This window comes from Phodopus roborovskii, unplaced genomic scaffold (assembly GCF_943737965.1).
Source record: "Phodopus roborovskii unplaced genomic scaffold, PHOROB, whole genome shotgun sequence".
Classification (NCBI taxonomy): Eukaryota; Metazoa; Chordata; class Mammalia; order Rodentia; family Cricetidae; genus Phodopus; species Phodopus roborovskii.
This window is the reverse complement of record NW_026126459.1, coordinates 22,900,846-22,924,876: the sequence shown is the minus strand read 5'-3', so window position 1 is coordinate 22,924,876 and position 24,031 is coordinate 22,900,846. Positions and strand designations below refer to the sequence as shown.

Here is a 24,031-nt window from a genome sequence, read left to right as displayed (position 1 = left end):
AAGGAAAAAGAAGTGAGAAAAGGCTAAACACATAAAAATGGACTGGCACTGCATGGCGGTGGTGGCACACGCCTTTAGTCCCAGAACTTGGGAGGCAGAGGCAGAGGCAGGTGGATCTCTGTGAGTTCGAGACCAGCCTGATCTACAGATCAAATTCCAGGACAGGTTTCAAAGCTACAGAGAAAGCCTGTCTCAAAAAAAAAAAAAAAAAAAAAAAAAAAAAAAAAAAAAAAGAAGAAGAAGAAGAAAGAAAAGTGGACTGTCAAGATAGGGCAGGAAAGGAACTTGCTGACACACCAGAGCATACAAACTAGATAGACAGATGATAGATAGATAGATAGATAGATAGACAGACAGACAGATGTGGTGCACAACAAAACCCCACATAAGTGCTAGGTATGATCTGGCAGTGGTAGTACATGCCTGTAGTCCCAGCACTCAGGAGGCAGAGGCAGGCAGATAGATCTCTGTGAGTTTGAGGAGAGCCTGGTCTACAAAGCTACACAGAGAAACCCTGGTTCAAACAACAAAACAAAGAGATCATCTACCTTCAACTCTTGTCCTCTCCTAATTACATCCATTGATTCCCTTTCTGTTTGGTGCCCCATGAACATCTTTTTCCTACCTGCCAGGCCTCAGTTCTCAGGGGACAGACATTGCCTGATTTGTTAGAACCTTGGTTTGTGCCGGTATGTCTTTTTCCCACTAGAGGGCACTGTCTCCCTCCTTATCGCTTGGCTTTACAAAAAGAGGAAACTAAGGTAGGGAGAGCTTCAGGCTGAGAGTCCCCACCAGAGAGGAGGCTGTGAAGAGCATAGCAGCTTCAGGAGACAGTGAGTTGAAATAATTCCTCCCTACGCCTGCACCAAGGCTCACCATGCACTTCTACACACAACACACAGGCACAGGCATTAGTGTATGACACATACACACAGGCACAGTCACACACTTACTCAGTGCATAGGCATACACACACACACACACACACACACACACACATTCCTACACTTTTCCCATTCCCTCTATCCTCATTCCTTTAAGATCCCCCTGGCTTTCATTTCATTCAAGTAGGCAAATCCAAAGGTTTTCAGTAATGGGAAGGTAAGAATAGGGCCAGGAATCACACACTCACTGTGGGCACACACAGGGCTCTGAGGAGGTGATCAGGTATACACAAACACAGATTAACAATCAATCCTGGGTCCTCTGGGCCCACAGTCTAGCTCAGTTGTGGAGTGCTTGCTGGATTCATTTCCTCAAATGACGTAAGCCACATGCAGTGGCACTTGCTTGTGCTAGCAGGAGGATCAGAAGTTCAAGGTCATTCTCAGCTACATACTGAATTTAAGACCCTGTTTCAAAATGAATAAGTGGCTGGGCCTGGTCAAACACACTTTTAGTCCCAGCACTTAGGAGGTTGAGGCTGGAAGATTTCCAAGTTTGAAGCCAGCCTGGTCTACATAGCAAGTTCTAGGCCAGCCAGGGTTACATAGTATACACATGTGTATGTGTGTGTGTGCATTCTTGTCCTGTCCCTGCATGGACACCAGAAGTGAATGTTGGGTGTTCTCTACAAATCCACCTTATATCAAAATAAACATAAACCAATGGGTAATCAGTCTCAGGGCTTCCATCCAAGGAGGAACCTCTTCCCCATGTCCTTCCTCACCAGTGTCACTCTCCAGCTGTGTATGGGAACTCAGTGGTTTCTTATTCTCTCCGTGTCCCTTCGGAAATTCATCTCTGTCCACATCTGGGCATTTGGTGATTTTCAACCATAACTCATGGGCTGTTTACAAAGCTCTAAACTTATCACCATTTCACAAGCAAGCCCTGGGCCACAGGGCTTGGGCGATGGCTCTATAGGAGAAGTGCTTGAAGAACAGGCATGAGAACCTGAGCTCAGAGCCACAGTACCCACATAAGGATTGGACAACTGGCTTATATAATCCCCACACAGGGAAGGAGGAGACAGTTGGATCTCTGGAGTTCAATGGCTGCCTGGGTCTAGCTAATTTGTGAGCTCCAGGTTCAGTAAGAGAGTCTGTTTTAAAATAAATAAATAAATAAATGGAAGGACTGGATATCGATTCCCAGCACCCATGTTTCAGCTCACAACTGTCTATAATTCCAATTCCAGGAAATTGTATACCCCCTTACATGGTACGCAGACATGCCTGTAAAGTAAAATTACACAGGGTTGGAGAGATAGCTCAGTGGTTAAAAGCACTGACTGGTCTTCCAGAGTTCCCAAGTTCAATTTCCAACAACCACATGGTGGCTCACAACCATCTGTAATAAGATCTTCTGGCCTGCAGGCATACATGTAGGCAGAACACTGTATGCATAATAAATAAATATACCTTTTAAAATACAAATACAGGGGCTCAGTAGTTAAGAGCACTGGCTGTTTGTCCAGAAGACCTGGGTTCAATTTCCAGCACCCACATGGCAGCTCGCACCTGTCTGTAAATCGAGTTGCAGGGTATCTGACACTTTCACACCAATGCACATAAAATAAAGTTAAATAAATTATTTTAAAAGCACACATAGTAATCTATTTACAAACAAATAAATGGATAACAATAGGAGAGGGCATCCAGCACTGACTCCTGGCTTCCACACAGGTACACATGGGCAAGTGTGCTTAACACACACACACACACACACACACACACACACACACACACACGCTCACAAAGTGCTGAGCCACAACCAATTCAAGACTCCTAAAGAGCAAGTTACAGATTAGAGCCGGGTGTGATGACTCACACCTTTAATCCCAGCACTCAGGAGGTAGAAGCAACTGGATCTCTGTGAGTTCAAGGTCTGCCTGGTCTACATAGTAAGTTTCAGGATAGCCAGAGCAAATAATTCAAAAGTAGCTCAAAATCAGACAGACAGATTAGCAATTAGAATGAGGTAATCTATCTCTACATCCTTTCTTTCTGCATTGCTCATTAACAGCAGAGAACAGAGAGCTGGGCCAGATCCTGCCCTTATGGAGCTGACTGTCTAGTGGTTTAAAACATTTACAAACCAAATGACAATGAGTGTCATGAAAGCACTATTGGGGCAGAAGGCAGGGGATCCTGACTCAGTCTGGGGAATCAGTAAGGTTTCCTGAGGACATGATGTTTGAAATGCAATGGGATCCATCTCTTTGCTTCTGTCTCTCTGTTGCTCACCTGCCCTGCCCATATGCGTTTCAAACAGGGAAGAGTGAGGACCCGAAGAGAGACAGATGTGGTTGGAAAGGAAGACCAAGTCACCTGGCCTTGTGTGACTCCTGGTCCAACAGTAATGGACAATCTCTGTTGAAGGATATAAAGTAACCAATGCTAGATTTTGGCTGGGCAGTGGTACATACTATACCTACAGTCCTTGCACTTGGAAGGCTGAGGCAGGAGGATTGCTTCAAGGCCATCCTCGGCTACATAGTGAGTTCCAGGCTACCCTAGACTACATGAGACCTTGTCTCAAAGACAAACAAACCAGAAAGGAGGAGAGGGAGAGAGGATGACAGAAGATGAATAAAGCTGCAGATCTTGTCAGCCTTCACGGGTTTTGTCAGATAAGGGGTGTCAGATGCTCTGCATAACTGGTAGGATGGCTCTCCAGAGTAGATATACAGATAAAGGGCTTGCTTGAGAAGTAAGAGAACATGAATTTGGTTCTGTACATGCTGGTTTTTAGGAGCCTTAAGGCTGTCTGAGTAGAGGTTCTAAGTGGAAAACTGGAGCTGATGTTGGGAGGGGAGGGCTGGCCCGAGACATAGAGCTGGCAGCTGGCAGTGTGTAAATGGTAATTGAAGTCAGGAGTGAAAGTGCGACTGCCCAAGAATAGAATATAAAGTTTAAAAAAAGATAGAAAGGAAAAGAAACTTGATTTGGCAGTATCCACTAAAGCTAAATAGAATTCTACCTTATGACTTAACCACAGCCCTACTTCTATACCCAAGAGGAACGAGTACATGTGTCAACCAAAAACAGGAGCAAGAATATTCACAGTTGCTCTATTTATAACAGTCCCAAACTGGTGACAACCCAAATGTCTAGCAATAGTAGAATGGCTAAATAAATTGCATCCTATTAATACAATGAGATAACACACAGCATTGAAAAAGAAACGACTACACACAACATGACAGACTCTCACAAGCGATCATGAGAAAAAGTTGATAGCCTTGAGGAATAGATGGAGGGTATGAACAACTCCGGGATATTTAAGAGAAGTGAGTCTTATCCTTACTGCTAGGACAGTGGCAGGCTCTTGTGGGGTGGCACTGACCTAAAAGAATCACCTGAGGTGTTGGAAATGTTTGTGTCAATGGGAATACATACTGATGTAGTATGCACTGTTACACTGTAAGATGTGCCAGTATAAAACTCTTTAAGCTCTGCCTTTAAATTATATCCTTATGATTTAAAAGAAGAATAAAAATCACAGTTTGGGCCTTGAGTGCAGACAATATGCACTAGTCAAGTAGAAGAGATTGAACTGGCAAAGGAACCGAGAAGTGGCTAGACATAAACCAAGACTCCACAGTCAGGAAACAATGGTTTAGAAAACAGGGTCAATTTGTTGCTGCTGTTTATTTTGGCTCTGGGAAACAAACCTAGGGCTTGCATGTAGGCAAGCTCCTTAGCATTGAGCCTTGCCCCTGTCCCCTTAGAGGTTTGTTTGTTTGCTTGTTTGTTTTGATGTTTTCTATTTTTGTTCTGGTTTTTAAAGACAGTGTCTTCTATAGCTCAGACCTTGCTATGTAGTTGAGGCTAACATTTAGCTCTTGATCCTCTTGGGGATGACTTTGAACTATTGATCTTCCTGCTTCTGTCCCCCAAGAGCTGGGATTATGAGAATATGCCACTGTACCCACCTTTCCATCCCCACCCCCTGATGGCTTTGAACTAATTATGTAGGGGAGGATGACCTTGAACTTCTGATCCTCCTGCCTCCACCCTCTAGAGTACTGGAATTACAGGAACAAATCGACATACCCTGTTACGCAGAGTTGTAGAGAAGCACTGGCTTCATGCAAGCACAAAGCAAGCCCTCTACCAACTGAGCTGGGCCCCAGGCCTCCCTGTGCTGGTTTGAATGAGAATGGCCCCCATAGGTTCATATATCTGAACATGGTCCCCAGTTGGTGGAACTGTTTGGGAAGGATTAGGAGGTGTAGCATTGTTGGAGGAGGTATGTCAGTGGGGACAGGCTTTGAAGTTTCTCCTAATTAGCTGCCATTGCTTATGGATCAAGAGGTGAGCTCTTAGCTCTTTGTCCAGCACCGTGCCTGCCTGCCTGCCTGCCTGCCTGCCTGCCTGCCATGCTCCCCACTATGATGGAACCATGAGCCCTAAATTAAATACTTTCTTATATAAGCTGTCTGGTCATGTTGTCTTACTTTGATAATAAGAAAAAACAAAAACAATTAATTGTGCTAATTAGACCAAGTGAGTAAGAGGCAGTGGTGGTACACGCCTCTAATTCCAGCACTTGGGAGGCAGAGGCAGGCAGATCTCTGCAAGTTCAAGTCCAGCCTGGGCTATAGAGTGGGTACCAGGATGTGTTCCAAAGCTACACAGAGAAGCCCTGTCTCAAAAAACAAAAACAAAACAAACAAAAAAACCCCAAAGAAAGCATTTAATTTGGGACTCACAGTTCTAGAAAGTTAGAATTCAGGACCATCATGGCAGGGAGCATGGCAGACAGGCATGGTGCTGGAAAAACAAAACAAACAAACAAACAAAAACCCAAAGAAAGCATTTAATTTGGGACTCACAGTTCCAGAAAGTTAGAATTCAGGACCATCATGGCAGGGAGCATGGCAGACAGGCATGGCGCTGGAGAAGGAACTGAGTGTTTATATCTTCATCTACAAGCATACAAGCATAAGCAGATATAACTAACTGGGAATAGCATGGGCCTTTGAAACCTCAAAGCCCACCCACAGTGACATACCTCCTCCAACAAGGCCACGCCTCCTAATCCTTCCCAAACAGTTCCACCAACTGGGAATATAGTATTCAAATATATGAGCATATTGGGGCCATTCTCATTCAAACTCCACATTCCCCTTTGTGTTTTGAGGCAGGATCTCATTGGGTAGTTCAGGCTAGCCTGGAACTTGTAATTCTCTTGCCTTAGTTTCCTGAGTATCCATAGGCCTGTGACATCAAACATGGCAGGCTCAACAGTCTTGAAAGCTACTGAAGATCAAGAATGCAACATGTTGTTGGATTTGGCAACATGAAGATCACCATCAGTCTTTAGTCAGAGCCATTCAGAGTGGTAAGATCAGAGAAAAGACAGCTTGGAGATGAGGAAATGGGTATTGAGAACTATACATGTCACCTTTTTTAATTTAATGACTTATTCATCTTTACTGTATGTGTATTGGTGTTTTTGCTTACATTATGTCCATATGAGGATGTCAGATCCTCTGGAACAGGAGTTACAGACAGTATTGAACTACCATGTGGTTGCTGGGAATTGAATCCAGGTCCTCTGGAAGAGCAGCAGCAAGTGCTCTTAACCACGGAGCAATCTCTCCAGCCCCCTACACATCACTTTTAATAACATTGTAGAGGAATCCCTATTGTGTGGAGGGGACTGGAGAAATGGCTCAGAGTTTAAGTAGTGCTATACAAGAGGACCTACTATGTGTCTGCTAACAACTATCCATAACTTCAATTTAGGGGATCTGATACCCTCTTCTGGCCTCTGAGGCCAATGCATGCACATGATGCACAGACACATGGAAGCAAAAAATCCACATATATGAAATATAAATAAATTGCTAAAAGAATGTGGAGGATGCTATGGAGGTGAAAGATGTACGTTTTGCTTTTTATCTTAGTTCAAAGTCTGATACATAGGAAATACTCAATGAGTGGTAGCTATCGTTATAGCTATGTGCCATTTATTTGAGATGGGGTCTTACTGTGTCACACAGGCAGTTCCCCAACTCCAAGGCTCAAGTGACGATCTGACCTCAGCTATCTGAGTAGCTGTTTACCCAGGTGTACCAAGGTGTTTGGCTTAGAGATATATGTTTAAGTAAGGAGAATACTGAATATGTTTTACTGTCATAGGACAGCTCTACTTGAGTAGAGATGGCCTATAGAGGAAGGAGAGGTGATGTCAGTAGGATCATGATCCTAAAAAAGGCAGGAGGAGCTAGGTGGTGGTGGCACACACCTTTAATCGCAGCACTCGGGAGGCAGAGGCAGGCCAATCTCTGTGAGTTCTAGTCTACAGCCTTCAAAACCATTGAGAAACCCTGTCTCAAAAAGGAAAAAGGAAAAAAAAAAAAAAAAGGCAGGCAGGAGGTGTTAGACTATCTTAGATAAGATGACTGTTCCCTTCCAGCTGTAGGTGCCAAGAGGCAAGAGAAGACCTTGTCTGAGGTTTCTGTTTTCTTGATCAAATGGGTGCAAGGAGGAGGGGTGCAAAGGAGCTGGAAAGGCAGAGCAGGGAAGCCTGCAGGCATCTCTGAGGAGGCTGACCAGGTGGCCAGGACGACCCAGCAACGTTTCCAGGCAGCACTGTAAGCCAATTTAAGGATGTTGATCATGAAAATGATATGATGGATATGATGCCATGCTGCTTTGGGTGTGGCTTCCTCTGGTACAGTGAGGCTGCCCTGAAGCTACCCAAATGTGGGGTCAGTGGTAGGTTCTTCTAAGACTGGGGATTGGAAAGATGGTGCAAAAAAAAAAAAAAAAACCCAAACAAACAAAAAACCCAAAAAACAACAACAACAAAAATCAGGTGTTACTGGCTGTGAGTTTCTAACACTTGTGAGACAGAGGCAGGTGGATCTCTGTGAGTTCCAGGCCAGCCTGATCTACATAGTTTCAATAAAATAAAATAAAATAATGGCAAACAGTGGTGGGCCATGCCTTTAATCTGAGCACTTGGGAGACAGAGGCAGAGGGATCTCTGTGAGCTCCAGGACAGCCATGACTACACAGAGAAACCCTGTCTCACGTTACTCCCCCAAATGATTATAATAAATAAAATAAATAAAAACAGACATCTAAAGATTTGGTATGCCGGGCGGTGGTGGCACACACCTTTAGTCCCAGCACTCGGGAGGCAGAGGCAGGCAGATCACTGTGAGTTCAAGACCAGCCTGATCTACAGAGTGAGTTCCAGGACAGGCTCCAAAACAATACAGAGAAACCCTGTCTCAAAAAACAAAGAAACAAAACAGATTTGGTACACTGATGCGGGAGTAGGACTCTCTGCTACACCTTTCCTTTCCTTCCTTCCTCAACACACCCTCTCTCCCCAGAGCACATGCAGCTGGGGAACCAGGAGCAGCTTCACCTGCCATACACAGTCCTGTGCCCAAAGACTTGGAAGATCCAAAGTCTAGGTCCTAGAATGTCATGACCTCAGACAAATTACACAACATCGCTGACCCTCAGTTTCCCCACCTTTCCAATGATGATATTAAGCTTCTTCCAAATTCAGGGGCTGTGAGGTTTCTATGAGCACAAGCAAAGGGAATTTATAATTTCAAAGCAAGACTGAAATGCTTGCTGCTATGGGCTCCTCATGCAACAAGAAGTGTGTCCACACAAAAGACGCCCACCCCCAGCACACATAGATCTGTGCATGCCCCCATGAACATGCCATATTTCCATTCCACAGTCTCCATCCACATTCTCTCCAGACATGGAGATGGAGGTACACTTGAATGCTTGTTCCCTGGAGCACACACGCGGTGGGTGTGCTATGAGAAGGCTGGATTGGCTGCTGTCCATGGTCCAGGCCACTCAGCAACCTCTCCCTGGGCTGCTCTTCACCTGGCACACCGATGAGACACACCAATTAGAGACACAACACTAAACAGCAAGCCAACCTCCTGGGCCCTAAGAGTCACACAGAGGACCTGCAGGTGACAGGGGTGGGGGAGGGTTTTCTTTCTTAGAACTCATAGGGTCTCAAAAGATTTCAACTGACCATTCCTTTTCCCCTGGAATGGTGCTGGTACTCTCTCTCTCTCTCTCTCTCTCTCTCTCTCTCTCTCTCTCTCTCTCTCTTTCTCTCCCCAGCTCTCCCTCCCTCTCTCCAGAACCCAGGGTTCTGTGAATGATAGGCAAGCAAACCACTATGTTATATCTCAAGTCAGCAGCCCCAGTTCTTACAACTTCTTAAGGGAGCACAGAAGTTTTATGCTCACTTAAAAACATCCCTTGGGACTGGGCATGGCTGCCCACATGTTTAATCCCAGCACTTAGGAGGCAGAGGCAGATGGCTCTCTGAGTTTGAGGCCAGCTTGGTCTATAAAGGGAGTTCCAGGGCTACACAAAGAAACCCTGTTTCAAAAAAAAAAACAAAACAAAACAAAACAAAATCCCAGAAGGAGAATGTCCTATGTATGATAGTCATGGCAGCCCATCTGTAAATACAGGGCTAGCCTTGGCTAAAGTGCCTCAGAAATTCTTTATCCCAGAAGCAGGGGCTGCTCCTTGATGACACTTAGACACAACCCCTCTCCTCACAGGAAACTGGGCCTAGAGTCTGAGGAATGAAGTCAGATAGAACTCTGCCCCAAGCCCCGTCCCCAGCCTTCCACCCAGCTAGGTGCTTTCCTGCCCCACCCAAGGGTCCTGACTAGACTGTCCTCGCCAGAAGCCTCAGCAGCTGCAGCTCAGACCAAAAATGAATGGAAAGCTTGTGCCTGGCTAATGGCAGGCAAATGGCTGTGGCTGGAGAGCACCTGTCATTTGGGTGGGAGCATACTGTAACACAACGTTTGGAGTAGCTGAGCAGAGGAGGTAGGTGGGAGGATTCTGCTTGGATCTTTGGAAGTCCCCTAAGGGCAGAAGTGAGGTCTGCCTTTTACTGCCACATCTCAGTCCCAGAGCAGGAGCTGGCATTTGGAAGAAACTCTGTCTGAGGGGAACGAATCACAGTCATCCTCTTTGTCCCAACTCCTCATCCCCAACCTCTCTGCCACCACCATATTCCCAACTCTCCCCTCCATCATCACAGTTGCTTTCCACAAAGTTGAAGCCACTCTGGAATGACCTGTACCTATAACAGAATGTTCCCAACCATCCGGCTGACATCCCTTCTGCCTACAGGACACATCTCCCAGTGTGTGTCCACTGGCTGCTGGCCTTAGCTAGGCATGCAGGGAACATGCCTTCTCTTAGCCCTTTACTTCTGATTTAGCCCCCAGAGGCACTGAGTTACTTACATCAATTCCCTATTACTTTAGGCAAGAGCAGGAAGATCAATTAGCTTAGAGGAGCCTCTTAGCTGATAGCAGTCTGGGAGGCCTAGCCAGGGTGGGAGAGGGGAGGGGCGAGAGAGGGCGCTAAGTTACTCAAAGATTGTTGTCTATGCAGGAAAAAGAGGGGGAGGCAGAGCAAGAGGCCCTACCCCAGGGTCTCTAGGTTCCTGAAATGGGCTCTGCTCAGTTTCTCTCCCCATTCAGGCATTCCCCAGGGAGAAGGGCAGGGCCGAGGTGTGTCTGAATTCTGTGGACCTCTCCAGAATCCAGGACTGCTTTCTCCCCTCACCCTGCCACTCCCTTCCTAGTGGAGGACACGAACAGGTAATAAGATCAGGCCCCTAGGATGTGCTTTCCCAGCATCTGTGGGGTCTGGTGGGGTAAGGGGTGTTAGAGAAGGGGCTGCCACCTTTGGGATCTCATTGCTTGTTTATTTTTCACGTTTCTACTTTTTTGATGCAGTGCCTCGTTCTCACCAATAAGCGGTCTATCGCTATACATCCCTAGGCCTCCCGTCGTTTTAGAGTACCTCTCTGCCCCCCAGTCTGAGCCCCAGGGTCACACTTCCTCTTAGGAAAGCACTTCTCTCCCACAGCGTTTCAGAACCCTGGAGAAGGGTCTACACCCTCTGTGCCTACCCTCCTACCCTCTTCACTCCACCCCGCCCCTGGGTAATTGTCTCCATCTCAGAATCTGGGCGAACCTTGTGGACACTCCACAGATTCCTGCTTCCAGTTTCAGCCCTGCTTAAGGTTATTGTCCCTACCACGCCCCTACCTGCAGAACCCTCTGCCACCCTACCACGCCCCTACCACCAGAACCCAATGTCTATCCTACCACGCCCCTACCTGCAGAACCCTCTGTCTATTTGCTCTTTCTCTTCCAAGGCCCAGACATGAATTTCTGCTTCTTTTTCCCCAGGCAAAGACTCTGGGTCTCAGCTGGAGGGGATGGCATGGGGTGGATTGGGCAGCCATCTGCAGGGCCCCTCCCGATGGTGCTAATCAGCATTCCAGCCACATCACGATCCCACTGCCAGGGATAGATAAGGTGCAGCTGGAGGCTGGCACCAGCTGTGATGTGCTCACTCCCCAGCCCCCTCCCAGAGACTAGCAGCAGCTGAGTCTCCCCCCCCCCCACTACCATGGAACCCCTGCCCTGCCTTGGCCTGGCTGCCCTTAAGGTGGGGAAGGAGAGAGGAGCTTTAGACCTTGTTGCTCTGGCAACCAAGCACCCTACTGGGAAGAAAGGGAAGTGGCCAGGAAAGAAGGGGACCTTGTCTTGGGCTTTCCCTGCTCTTCTTGGCTTCTCAGGAGGGAGCTACAGATATCTACCCAACTGGATTGCCTAGGGGCATCCCTCACTGCTTCCTGCCTTTCTTAATCCCAAATGATTCCCAAAACAAATTTTCTTAGACTTAGTTCAAGCTCCACACTCACCCCCATCATCCTGGGTCCACACTCACCCCCATCCCCCAGGCCCACACTCACCCCCATCCCCCCAGGCCCACATTCACCCTTCATCCCCCCCAGGCCCACACTCACCCCCATCCCCCCAGACCCACACTCACCCCTCATCCCCCCCAGGCCCACACTCACCCCCATCCTCCTGGGTCCACACTCACCCCATCCCCCCAGACCCACACTCACCCCCATCCCCCAGGCCCACACTCACCCCTCATCCCCCCCCAGACCCACACTCACCCCTCATCCCCCCCCAGGCCCACACTCACCCCATCCCCCCCAGACCCACATTCACCCTTCATCCCCCCCCCAGGCCCACACTCACCCCCCATCCCCCCAGACCCACACTCACCCCTCATCCCCCCCCAGACCCACACTCACCCCTCATCCCCCCCCAGGCCCACACTCACCCCCATCCCCCCCCAGGCCCACACTCACCCCATCCCCCCAGACCCACATTCACCCTTCATCCCCCCCCCAGGCCCACACTCACCCCCATCCCCCCAGACCCACACTCACCCCCATCCCCCCAGACCCACACTCACCCCCATCCCCCCAGACCCACACTCACCCCCATCCTCCCAGACCCACATTCTGACTCTGATCACCAATCCATTCCCTGTGGTTGAGCTGGCTTCAGAAGCACATCTAGGGGAGGGAATGGCTTATGAAGGGAAATGAGATCTTTGGGTACTGGAGTAGCCTTGTTCTCTGCTTTCCTGAACAGTCCTCAAGAACTGAGTAGTTGCTGTTTACAGGAAGCCTGCCTTTGGGAATATACACAAAGAAGTCCGAGTATGACCACATACACAGTATCCACTAACACGGAGCAAAGGTTTGGACCCCCAATTAAGACCCCCTGCTCTGCTTGATGTGGTGGCACACAATTATAATCCCAGCACTAGGGAGGCTACTGTAGAAGGATTATAAATTTGTGGCCAGTCTGGGCTACAAAGCAAGACCCCCATCTCAAAGAAAAAAAAAAAAAAAAAAAAAGACCCCTTGCTATTGAGAGATGCCAAGGTAGTCTCCTCTAAGCCTTGATCCTGCAGACACATTTTTTTTTCCCTCAGTGCTACATTGGCTCAAAGGCTAGATGCACATCCCTGACATACCTCCAGGCAGAGCGGAGAATGATAAGGCATGGAGACAGACGTTAATTACGAGACCAAGGAGAGGAATCAAATGTAAGCCCCCTTAGGATTGGAGAGCCAAAGGAGAAAGCTATCCAGACCCTCTGCTCCAAAGAGCTATCATTAGAGACCCTACGGGCGGACAGGCAATTCTCACGAGAGGAAAGACCTTGGCAGTGGAGTCAGCCTGTTGGCAGTGGGTAAAGGCTGAGGGTGTGGATCCAGCCGGATTCAGGGTCAGGTCTTTGACACAAGCAAGAAATAGACCAACTCTAGTCTTCCCTGACAATATAATAGAACCAAGAAATGCCGAAGCTGGGTCTTCAGGATGCTGGCCCCTGTGTCCGTCCTCTGATCAAGAATTCACATTGGGGCTGGAGAGATGGCTCAGCAGTTACTGAAAAAGCACTTGCTGCTCTTTCAGAGGAGCCAAGTTTGGGTCCCACCACCCACATCAGATGCTTACACCATCTGTAACCCCAGCTCCAAAGATCCAATGCCCTCCTTCTAGCCCCTGAGGTTTATCATATACTCAAGTTCCTACATACATGTGGAAATACACAGACAAATAAAAAATAAAACAAAAGAACTCAGATTACTCTACAACTCTGCAAACCAAGCACATCTCTGTCTGATAATTTAGAATTGTCCCCTCAAACACTATGGGCCAGTCACATTTCAGTGTGTGCATGTCTGCGTGTATGCCACATCACTCAAGTGAAGGTCAGAGGGTGATCTGTGGGAGCTGATTCTCTTCCACCATGTGGATCCCAGGGATTAAACTCAGGTCATGAGGCTTGGTGGCAAGCACCTTTGCCAACTAAACTTTTCATGGACTTACTATATTCCTATTTTATACCTTAGCACTTTTCTAGGTTGAGCCATGCACCTTCCTCCTGCATCCAACACTACCATCCAGCTAAGCTGGTCCCTTCTTCTGTGTATTCAGTATGCTGGAGACAAGGATGGCTACTCTTCCTATCTTCACTTAATGTTTTAATTATCGTGGAAACATAGCTTATGAGCCTGGGAGCCCTCTGGGCTCAAGGTCTGGGGGAATCCAGGACTTTTCTGTTGGGCAGAAGTGAAAGGGAGAAGTGATTGCTCCTGGGGTAACTGCCCATCAGCTTGACTCAACAAGGAGTGTGGTCATGTAATCGTCAAGGATTGACATGACAAAGACAGGCAAAATGGGTCTGCCTGCAGAGCTTAAAGAGACTGGGAAGTCTTGAGCAACCCTGCAGGAAACATTAAGCATGCCCACAAACAAGTGGGCTTCACGCTGCCTAAAGCCAGGAGGAAGCAAGTGAGTTGAAGAGGAATAGAGAGCGAAGTACTGAGAGTGGGGAATTAGGAAGAGGCACGAGAGTAAGGCGTCCTGGGGAGGCTGGGTTTGAAAAAGCAATCTCAAAAGTGGAAGTGACATGGAAACTTCAGGGTCAGCGATACTAATGATAATACTGCATTGGCACCTAAGGAGACATAGGTTCTAATCCTGGATCTGTCATCAACTGGCTAGTGAGCTAAGGCAAATTATTCTGCTTTTTTGTGTCTCTGTCTGAGCATTTGTAAAATAAAGATAATGTGGTTATTTATCAAAGGGATTGAGAGTCTACACTCCAGATCCTTAGGGTTCCTTTCTAGCCTTTGTGCATGCGTGTGTGAATGAGTGTGTGTGTGTGTGTGTGTGTGTGTGTGTGTATGTGTATGTGTATGTGTGTGTGTGTGAGAGAGAGAGAGTGAGTGCCCAGGTGTGCATGTATTTCTCCTCTGCATCTTGAGATAGGCTCTTCCAATATAGCCCTAGCTGCACACCTGACTCAATATCCTCTTGTTTCAGTTTCTTGAGTGCTAGGATTACAGGCTTGTACCATTGTATCCAGGGTTTTCTATTTGCTTCTTTAATTTGAGAAATTTTATTTTGTTGCCTAGGCTGGTCTCAGACTCCTGGGCTAGACCCTTCCACTGCCTCAGGCTCCAAAGTAGCTGGGACAATGTGTCAACATGCCTGAGTATAGCTTAGGTTTGTTTGAGACAGGGTCTATCTATAGAGTTCAAATGGCCTCAAAATCCCAATCCTAATCCTCTACAGCCCCCTAAGTGCTGGAATTATAGATGTGTACCCTACATCTGACTATATGTGATTTTTTTAAACCCAAGGATCTATGTGATTTGCCCAAGAGCACCTAGCACATCAGTTGCCAAAGTCAGTTTCCCAGAACCTGTGGTGCCAGCTGGAGGGCACCATGTCCCTGGGATGTGGTATGAATGACAGGGGTGGTATATCCATTTTCAGAAGCAAAGAGCCTGCAGATCAGCTGTAATTGTACTGCATCTTGGTCCTCTGACACTGAGTATAGATTATGGCAAGGGTGAGCCTACTCTGCCGTGTGTGTGTGTGTGTGTGTGTGTGTGTGTGTGTGTGTGTGTTGACATGGAGAGAATAACCAATGTGACTAGTCTTGAGGAGACTTTGCTAACTCCCCATGCTCCATAAGCTTTCTAACATGCACTTGTACCACCCAGGAATCTTATCTGACACAGAATGCAGATTCTGCTTCAGTAGCTTAGGAATGTGGGGTGACAAAATCATTCATTTCTTCCAAGCTCCTAGATGACAGTTTGCAGACCTACTTTTCAGTAACACAAGGCTGTAGCTTACCTACCATTACTAACTCTGATCTCTATGGGCCAGAATATAAGGTAGGAGGGGTTGGGGCCACTCCAGGTAATGTGTGTTTGTGTGTATGTGTGTGCATGGGTGGTTTGTGTAGTATATACCACAGGCTTTCTTTCCTGCCATCATGGATGCAAGGCTGAAGCTCCAGTCTTCATGCAATACAAATGCACTGTCTGCTGAACAAACTCCCCTTCTTCCAGAAGCAAACCCCAAGACACCCAGCTTCCTCTCCCAGAACAGCAAACATAAAGAGAGGCCAAGCCTGCTTCTTGCCTGCTCCCCTTCCAGGGACTAGGGTAGCATACTCCACATCAGGGACTCACCACTTTGAAGTCTTCAGCACTGCAGGCCTCTCCTCGGAAGTGGCAGGAGAGCAGCATGTCTCGAATGTCGTGCCCTGCTCTATCGTAGAACTCACGCATGTTGAAAGGCTTGGGCTTGAAGCTACGGAAGTTGGCCTTGTCCTGCAATATCTCTAGCTGCTTTTCGTCAGCCATCTGTGTGTCCGGTATCTCATACCTGGAGCCCAGGGGTGAGCGGCACATGGATCAGCATGACCACTAGTGCCCATGCCCTACTTGGGGTGGGGTAGGGGGCAGCACTCAGCCCCTGGAGGATCAGATCTGGGCATAGATAGGCAAAGAAGGAGAGCTGGGCATGTCAGGAGAACCTGACATATGGAATGTCAGAAGACAAAGGATCTGTAGTGACTTCGGGGGGGGGGGCTAAGATGAGAAGCATGGGGAAGGCAGGCACTATGCATGGCATGGTCTCTCCCTTTAAAGGGGTCCTGTCCCAGTCCCCAAGTGAGGAAATGAGGATATAGTGGCAGGAGGAAGATGAAGCTTACTCCAATACTTCGGAGCTCAGGTGGGGATGGGGATGGAGCTGTTTTGAACTATGCTGGAGTCAGAGATTGTGTGTATATAACTGGTGCTCGGCACTATCTCAATTCCTCAGCCATGATAGGTCTGAGGGGGTGCTACAGGGCAGAGCTGATTGACTTTTGGTGGCCTAAGGAGGTTGCCACTCTACAAGCCATGCAGAGGGGTAGATGGGAGCTGCCCACCTGTTGTTGAGCAGGGCCAGCAGCTCCCCAGCATGGTACAGGTCATTCTTGGAGACTTGACTAAAGCGAAACTCATTGAGGTTGCACAGTGTGACAGCTGGGAAGGTGAGCTGGGAGGCAGCCACCTCGTCAAGCTTGGTGACGTGATGATAACAGAAGTAGTATTGTACACGCTCGGTGCACACACACAGCAGGACGGCCAGTGAGCCCAGGAAGCACAGAGCCCACAGGGCTCGCTTCAGAGACAGCCGCTCATAGGAGAAGATGTGGGCAAGGCCATGCAGCGTAGAGCTGCTGGCAAAAGCCTGGATGCTCACTGGCTGGACACCACCCACCTCCTCCTCCTCAGTCTTCAGTTCCATCCTTGCCAAGGGGACCCTGGGGGAAAGAGTGGAGAAACAAAAGTCTGTCATTAAGAGTCTGAGATGAAGGTACTTATAGGGCCCCTCCAACTATGTCCATTGAAATGATTTCCCAGAGGTTACTGCTCATCCAAGGGAACAAACACTTCCCTGGTGTACAGGTTCCAAGGTGTCTTGATGGAAGGACCATCCAAAATTATAATCTTTAAAACAGAAGCTCAGGGTATCAGCTGAGATCGGGAGAATTCTCTGCAAAGGAGACTTCCCAGACTATGGAAGACCCCAGATATAGACACTAGAGTGAATGAGGGAACTCCCCATGCACCCAAAGGCAGGCATAGGAGTTCCCTCCAGCTGTGAGGTCACTGTGGGACAGGAATGTACCCCAGCCAAGATCAAACTCCCCATGATGGGCCGAACCAGGGATCAGGAGCTCTTCTTTTAATCAAGAGTATCCCCTGGAATAGGCTGTCATCCTACTAGCTAAATCAGGGCCAGAAAAATCTCCAGAGGTGGGCACATTTGGGGAGGGGCCCAGCCTGAATCCTCACCTTCTGTGTCTGTAGTTATCAAACAGGCGCAGGCACGGGCACAGGCACAGGCTGTGTGTGTGTGTGTGTGTGTGTGTGTGTGTGTGTGTGTGTGTGTGTGTGTGTGTTTGGGAGGGGGTGGCAGACTGAGGTGGATGTATGAAGGGGGGGCGCGGTTCCCTATGACAGCCAGTTGTCCCCGCCCCGAGCGCATCCCCCTCCAGTCCAGCTTCTCGTCCGCAGTAGGATTCTAGGCTCGCAACCCCCCCCCTTTGCCCCCTCCCCATCCGCCTAGCTTCTCCAGAAGCTGGGGAAAGCTACAAGGGAGGAGAGTCTCGGCTTCGGGGCGCTGGGGAGCTCCGCGGTCCAAGGCAGCAGGGTTGAAAAACCCACCTGAGGGGGCTGGGGAAAGCCGGCCGCCGCTGCAGGTCCTGGGGCGCAGGCCGTCCGTGGGCTCAGCGCCGCGCCGCGGAGGGGCTCATGGCCCGGAGCCGGAGCCGCCGGCTACCGTGGCACCCGCGCAGAGCCCTGCAGGGAGCGGCCCGGCCGGCCGGCCGGCTCGGCTCAGCTTGGTCCGCGGCCCGCGCGCTCTTGATCGCTCGCCTCGGTCCGCCCCGGGCTCGGCGCGCTGGAACTGCGCGGTGCTCTCAGCTCCGGGATCTGCAGGGATCCATCGTCCGGCCGGGAGGCGGCGGGAGGGGAGGAGGAGAAAGGGTGCGCGTGCGCGCCTACGAGTGTCTGCGAGGGTGTCTTTGGGCCGATGTGCGCGGGGGCCCCAGGCCCGGGAGCGGAACCGAGGGCTCCCCCCGCTGGCTCGCCTCCTCCCGCTGCTCTCAGCAGCACTGCCTCGCTAGGATCCTGGATCTGGCTCCCTGCTTGCGAGGCCCTGTGGCTTGTGTGTGTGAATATGTGTGTGCGCGCGCGAGCGCGAGCGAGTGCGCGCAGGGAGGAGAGTGTCTGCCCCCAGTGTCCCCCTCCCCACTCTGTCTCCTTCGGATGGAAGCTACTGTCTCTTGCTGCTGCTTCCTCTGGTGGCACATGCACACGTGTGTGTACACACACACACACACACACACACACACGCTCGAAGTCACAGTCACACTTGACTGATTCAAGCACTTGCCTGTGTGGAAGATACAGTCATACAGAGACCAGAGTCTTACCATGCCACTCAGCCATCCACCTACACATCCCTGAACCACATGTGAGCAATTACCTGTTTGTACACATTCACTCACCTGCTTTGTTTCCTGCTTCCCATCTACATGTAACATATACACACATGCACATACATGAACATAGTCTTCACCACCCAGCCTCCATTCATGTACCACTCACTGGCTTGCTTAAGGAGTGTGTATGCATGAGCCTCACTGGCTGATCTCTTAAAGCAGGAGAGAAGGAATGAGACATAGCCAGAAGTGGGGACATTTGGGACAGAAGGAGAGGAGAGAATGCAATAAACGGCTATAAGACAGGGAAAGCCTGAAACGGGAGTATACTCTGGGATGGAGTAGAAATCTAGATACTTAACCTAGCCCCCCTCCCCCCCCCCCCGTTCCTATAGCTGTCCTTTTTCTCTTTCCCTTCCTCCTTCTTTCTTTGAGGCCTTGGGGGGGGGCCTCCCTATCCAATTAGCAGAGAAGGAGCAATCAAGGGGAAGTTGTTAATTTGCTGATGCTCATTAGGGGCTCTTAGCACTGAGGCTGTTGAGGTCTGATGGTGTCAGATGATGGTGTGTGTGTGTGTGTGTGTGTGTGTGTGTGTGTGTGTGGTGCAAGACCAAAATTCTATCTGTAGCTGCTCCTTTGCTCCCCTCACAGGCGGGTAAAGCTCTGAGAGAAGGAAGACAAGATGTGGGTATTGGGGTCATGGTTCTGAGTTCAAGTTGGTGGATTGAACAAACATGCAGTTAAGGAGGCACTGACATAGAGGGAAGAGGTTAAGAAGAACTTGTGAGGGGTTGGGAGTAAGGGGTACCCCAGAGACCAGAGAAGGAATCTGGAGATTCCATAGAGAGAGCTGGGGAGACACTGAAATCCATTCAGCAGGATCCAGAGCACCCAGCTGCCAAAATAAAGATAGACTCTTCCACTCAGGATGGGGAACTGTCCAGCAGCACAAGCGGGCTGGGAGGCTGCCATGCCCCTGGGCAGCCACTGGGTGACAGTAGTCTCCCAGATACTTAAACGCCACTCAAAGTGAGGCGGGGAGGCGGCATTTGGGAGTAGGAATTACCCTTAAAGGGTCGCAAACTAGGATTAAGGAAACAATGATCCTAACACGGGCTCTAGTCTGATTCCAGGCTCCTAAATGTCCTTGGGGGAGGGAAGGACCATCTTGGAACATCTGTAATTCCTCCACTTTCCAACCTTCACAATCTGAGTGACACGTGGAGCCTCTTCTAATGGCTGCAAATTGCTTCAATCACCTGGGATGGTACCGAGGGAGTTGGGAGCAGCTGGGGGGGGGGGGAGGTGATGAGGTGAGATGGAGGCAGGACTGATTGAGGCCAATGAGCAGCCTCAGGAGGAGGGGGGGAGATAAAAGGCATGAATCAGATTTCTGGGCTCTAAGACCTGCTCCTGCCACTCGACAGCACGGATAGGACCCTTGACCTCTCTGAGCTTCAGTTTCATCATCTGTATGATGAAGATTGTATGTATTTCAAGGATTATATTAGCCACTGCATGAAAAATGCTTAGTATATTGGTCTGTGTTACTCAATTCTCAATAACAAATTTAACCAGCTTCTGATTTGGATCTGAAAGTAAGCCACCAGTGTAGCCACATCCAGACAGACTTTGGAGATGGTAATTCTTAATTCAGGTCATTGGGGAAGTCTTCCAAATGGACCAGCCTTACATCAATTAAATCACACACTCAGTGGGTGGAGTGCAGATGCTCAAATTTTTTGTTTTGTTTTGAGACTGGGTCTCACTATGGAGCCCTGGCTACTCTAGAACTCATTCTGTAGACCAGGCTGATCTCAAATTCAAAGAGATCTGCCTGCCTGTGCCTCCTAAGTGCTGGGACTAAAAGTGTGCACCACCATACCTGGCTAGTCATGGTCAAACTTTTTATAAATTATGTGTATTTTATATGTATGGGTGTTTTGCCTGAAAATACTTCTGTGACCACATGACTGCCTGGTGCCTGTGGATGTCAGAAGAGGGCATCATATCCCCTGGAGCTGTGTACAAATGTAAGCCAACATGTAGGTGCTGAGAACTGAACCTGAGTCCTCTGGCCCTTAGCCACCACTGAGCCATCTCCAGCCCCACCCAAACTTTTTAAGACCTCTAAAAACAGTTAATCTTGAGAAATTTTACTTCTTAGAATTCAGCAGGTCTGAATCAAGATTTCTTATACTTACCACAAAGCCTCAGGAGTTCAGTTTTTATACCTAGCCTAAATTCCTTATTCTGTCATTTGATTTTGTCCAAAATGAAATGTGTCACTCCCTCCCAGCCCTGTACAGTTCATCAGACATCCACTGAGGCTTTTCCTGTGTCAGGCCTGGGGCTAAAGGGAAGCAATGATGTAGACCCTACCTTCAAAGCTTCTCTGCATCAAAGCAGTTTGTTGACAAGTGACTCTAGAACAAAAGTCAGCTGTGAAATGGGGTTGGGGGTGGGCTAGGCTACAGAGGGGTAGCTATCCTGACAGGGCTTTGTAGCACTGGAAGTTGATGGTGTCAAGGCCTTGGTTAGATAACTCTTGAGGGATCCAGAGGGGTTGTTAATGTCCTACTGTGCCCTTCTGCCTCTCTGGACCCGCCCACTCTCACCCAGGGGCCCTGCTCCAACGAGTGACATTTACCCCATGCCCTTCATAGACCTCATACCCTTTGCTCCTTGGGTATGAGAGGAAAACTGGCTCCTCCCTCCATCAGAGAGGATCATCAGCCTAGGACCAACCCAGGGTTTTAGCATCTTGCTAACCTGGTTTCCAGTCCTAGATGTATTACACCAGTGCTGTGTGGTCCTGGCCAAGAAATGTCATCTATCTGAGTCCCATTGTTCTCCATAACCTATAAAATGCAACCAATGCCTAGGCTGATGAAACAGCATGTGCCTGGCTAACAGTAGGTGCTCCATCAATAGTGCCCAGCGCCATGATCATCCCTGAAAGGCTGATGGGGGCAAATTCCCCATGGACACTTTCCTTGCATATGGTACCATCTGCTGTATGTATAGAAGCACCCTCCAGCCTGTCAGAGATGGGTGGGGAGGAGGGGAGGGCAGAGGGGGGACAAGGTCCCCTGGGACTCCTAGGCAGCTCTTCTTGCTCCCCCGTGCGTGAAATCACACAAGCCCCAATCTGTCTACATCCACTTCATTTGCCAGCTCAGCAAACGAAGTTAATTAGCACACAGTAGAGAAGGGGCTGGGGACCCATCCTCACACTCCTTCACCCTTCTGTGCTCCCACCCATGACCTCACTCCCCCTCTGCTGCCACCAACGCTCAAGGTCCTGGTTTTCTGGTCCAAATGTTCTTTTTGCCCCCTTCCTATGCTTCTCCGCACCATCACTGGTTCTAGCTCATGCTGTGCACACTTCTGACCCAGTCCTCTCCCCAACTCTTCCCTTCTCATCCCAGTCATAGTCATCTCTGTGCTTCAAGGCTCGCTCTCCCTGCTCCCAGCTGAGCTCCATTCCCCTCTCCTCTTCCTCCTTACTGGTTCCTGTCCCACTTGAATTTGGATCTGATGAAAGAACTCCACATCTACCACAGGAATCAGTAGGTTCATGGTTGCCTGCCGGGACCCTTGTCCGCAGCTTCCCGCTCCACCCAAGCCTTGGAGGATCCTCCTCTGGCCTTCATTTCTGACTTCTGGCTCCATGGCATTTGAGGACTCTGATTTGTATCAGTGCAGAGGGCAGGACAGGACATAGGGCACAGTCATGGCTAAACTTGAACTTTTCTCCCCCCACCCTCTGACGGGGGTGGGGGTGGAGGTTGGAAGATGACCACCTCTTTTCTGCCACACATTTTTCAACATGTCATTTTCTGAAGTCACAGCTTAACAAGGGAAAGATCATTAAAGAGAGGGGGGGGGGCGTGGAGAGCAAGGTGGAGACTTTTGTAGCTGCTTCAGGTAGGGTATCCCAGAGTAAGCCTTGATTTCCAGAGGCTCGAGAGAGCACTGTGGATGAGGCGGGCCTAGATAAGAGTGCTCAAGTCTTTCATTTGCGGGCCTGCAGTGGAGGCACAGAATCCAGGGCACCCGTTGTGGGAGGAACTACATTTCTGACAGTGGGATGTAGAGACCTGGCATGAACCTGGTAGATGCAGCTGGGGAAATAGCATTTAAGGAATTGCATAAATGAAGAGCATTCTTGAGAGTCCTGGCTGGGTTAGGTAGGGTGTGTGTTTGAGCGCGCACACGCGCGTGTGCTCATGTGTGTCTGTGTGCGCGTGCGTGCGCGCCCTCTTTCCCTTCCCTCAGTTCGTCCTTTGGGCGCTGGGGTCTCGGAGCTGTTCCCAGTAAAGCAGAATCCACCACCTAGCAGGACTTCTCCAGTCCGTTGCCCTTCCCCACGGGCCCCCTCCTACCCTAGCCGGCGCCCGTGGAAGGCGCAATCTCAGCGCCCAGGGCGGCCAGCGAGCCGGAGGAGGCAGAGGCGGTGAATAATTCATGGGGCTAGGAGGCCCTTATCTCCCCGGCCGGCCCCACCCGGGGGCCCCTGTGCTGGGCTGCAGTCCCTCGGCTCTCAGCTTTATCTCGACTCCCAGCTTGTAATGCAGCCCTCCATATCACAGGGAGAAGGGGAGATTAATTTTCTGGTTTTGCATGGGCGGGGAGGGGGAGAGGGCGAGGGGAGGTGCTGGGGAACAGAAGCTGGGATCTTTCCGATTTCAGACTCCAGCGGCTTAATCCTCTCCCAGGCCCGCAGGAACCGAAGGAAGAGGGTGTTGCAAGCCAAATTTCATCATCGGCGGCAGCCCCAACAGAGGGAGGAGGAGGCGAGGGGCAAACAGACGGCAGAGGCAGCAGCGCTGGCGCGGAAAGGGGAGCTGTTTGGAAACAGGGTGTATGTAGGGTGGCCCTCAGCCTCGCCGCGCACAAGGCTGCCTTGTGGCGAGCTGGGACTCCCTGCCCATGTGGGGCACCCGTGGGCACACCACATGGGCACACGTATGTGACACTTAGAGCTCGGAGGCACACGGGCATACCTCTTTGGAAGCCGACACCATCCTGATGTCTGCCTTGCTGTGCTGACAGCATCGGCCCAGAAAGTCTAAAGAAACGTTGACTGACGGATGTCTGGGTAATGTTGACTATCTGAGCAGACACAGCACCACATGCTCCTAAAATCTGGTTCAACCAGCTTCTTGCCATCTGCCCCGTGGGCCCTAGCACATGCCCACTATTGGCTCCCTTCATTTTTATGTGCTTTCATGGTCTGTATAGGGCAGTGAGGGTCTCTGTTATATCTGCTTACAAGACTTGACTACCCAGAGCTAAAGGAACCTACCACCTGTTAGCTGAGCACAGGCAGGGGCCCTGGGCAGGCAGTCCCGTGCTTCCCACAAT

At 49.6% G+C, this 24,031-nt stretch overlaps 1 protein-coding gene across 2 annotated transcripts in view; it reads right to left on the bottom strand.

Annotated features, from left to right (window-relative positions):
• Positions 1-18,032, bottom strand: part of Asic1 (acid sensing ion channel subunit 1) — a 28,230-nt gene extending 10,198 nt beyond the window's left edge. For both annotated transcript variants that reach the window (XM_051189887.1, XM_051189888.1), the window contains exons 1-3: positions 17,883-18,032; positions 16,598-16,975; positions 15,852-16,047 (exon numbers count right to left, since the gene is read on the bottom strand). In XM_051189887.1, coding sequence (XP_051045844.1) covers positions 15,852-16,047; positions 16,598-16,959 — 558 coding nt within the window. In that variant the 5' untranslated portion in view covers positions 16,960-16,975; positions 17,883-18,032. The remainder of the gene's footprint in view (positions 1-15,851; positions 16,048-16,597; positions 16,976-17,882) is intronic.
• Between the last annotated feature and the right edge of the window lie 5,999 nt (positions 18,033-24,031).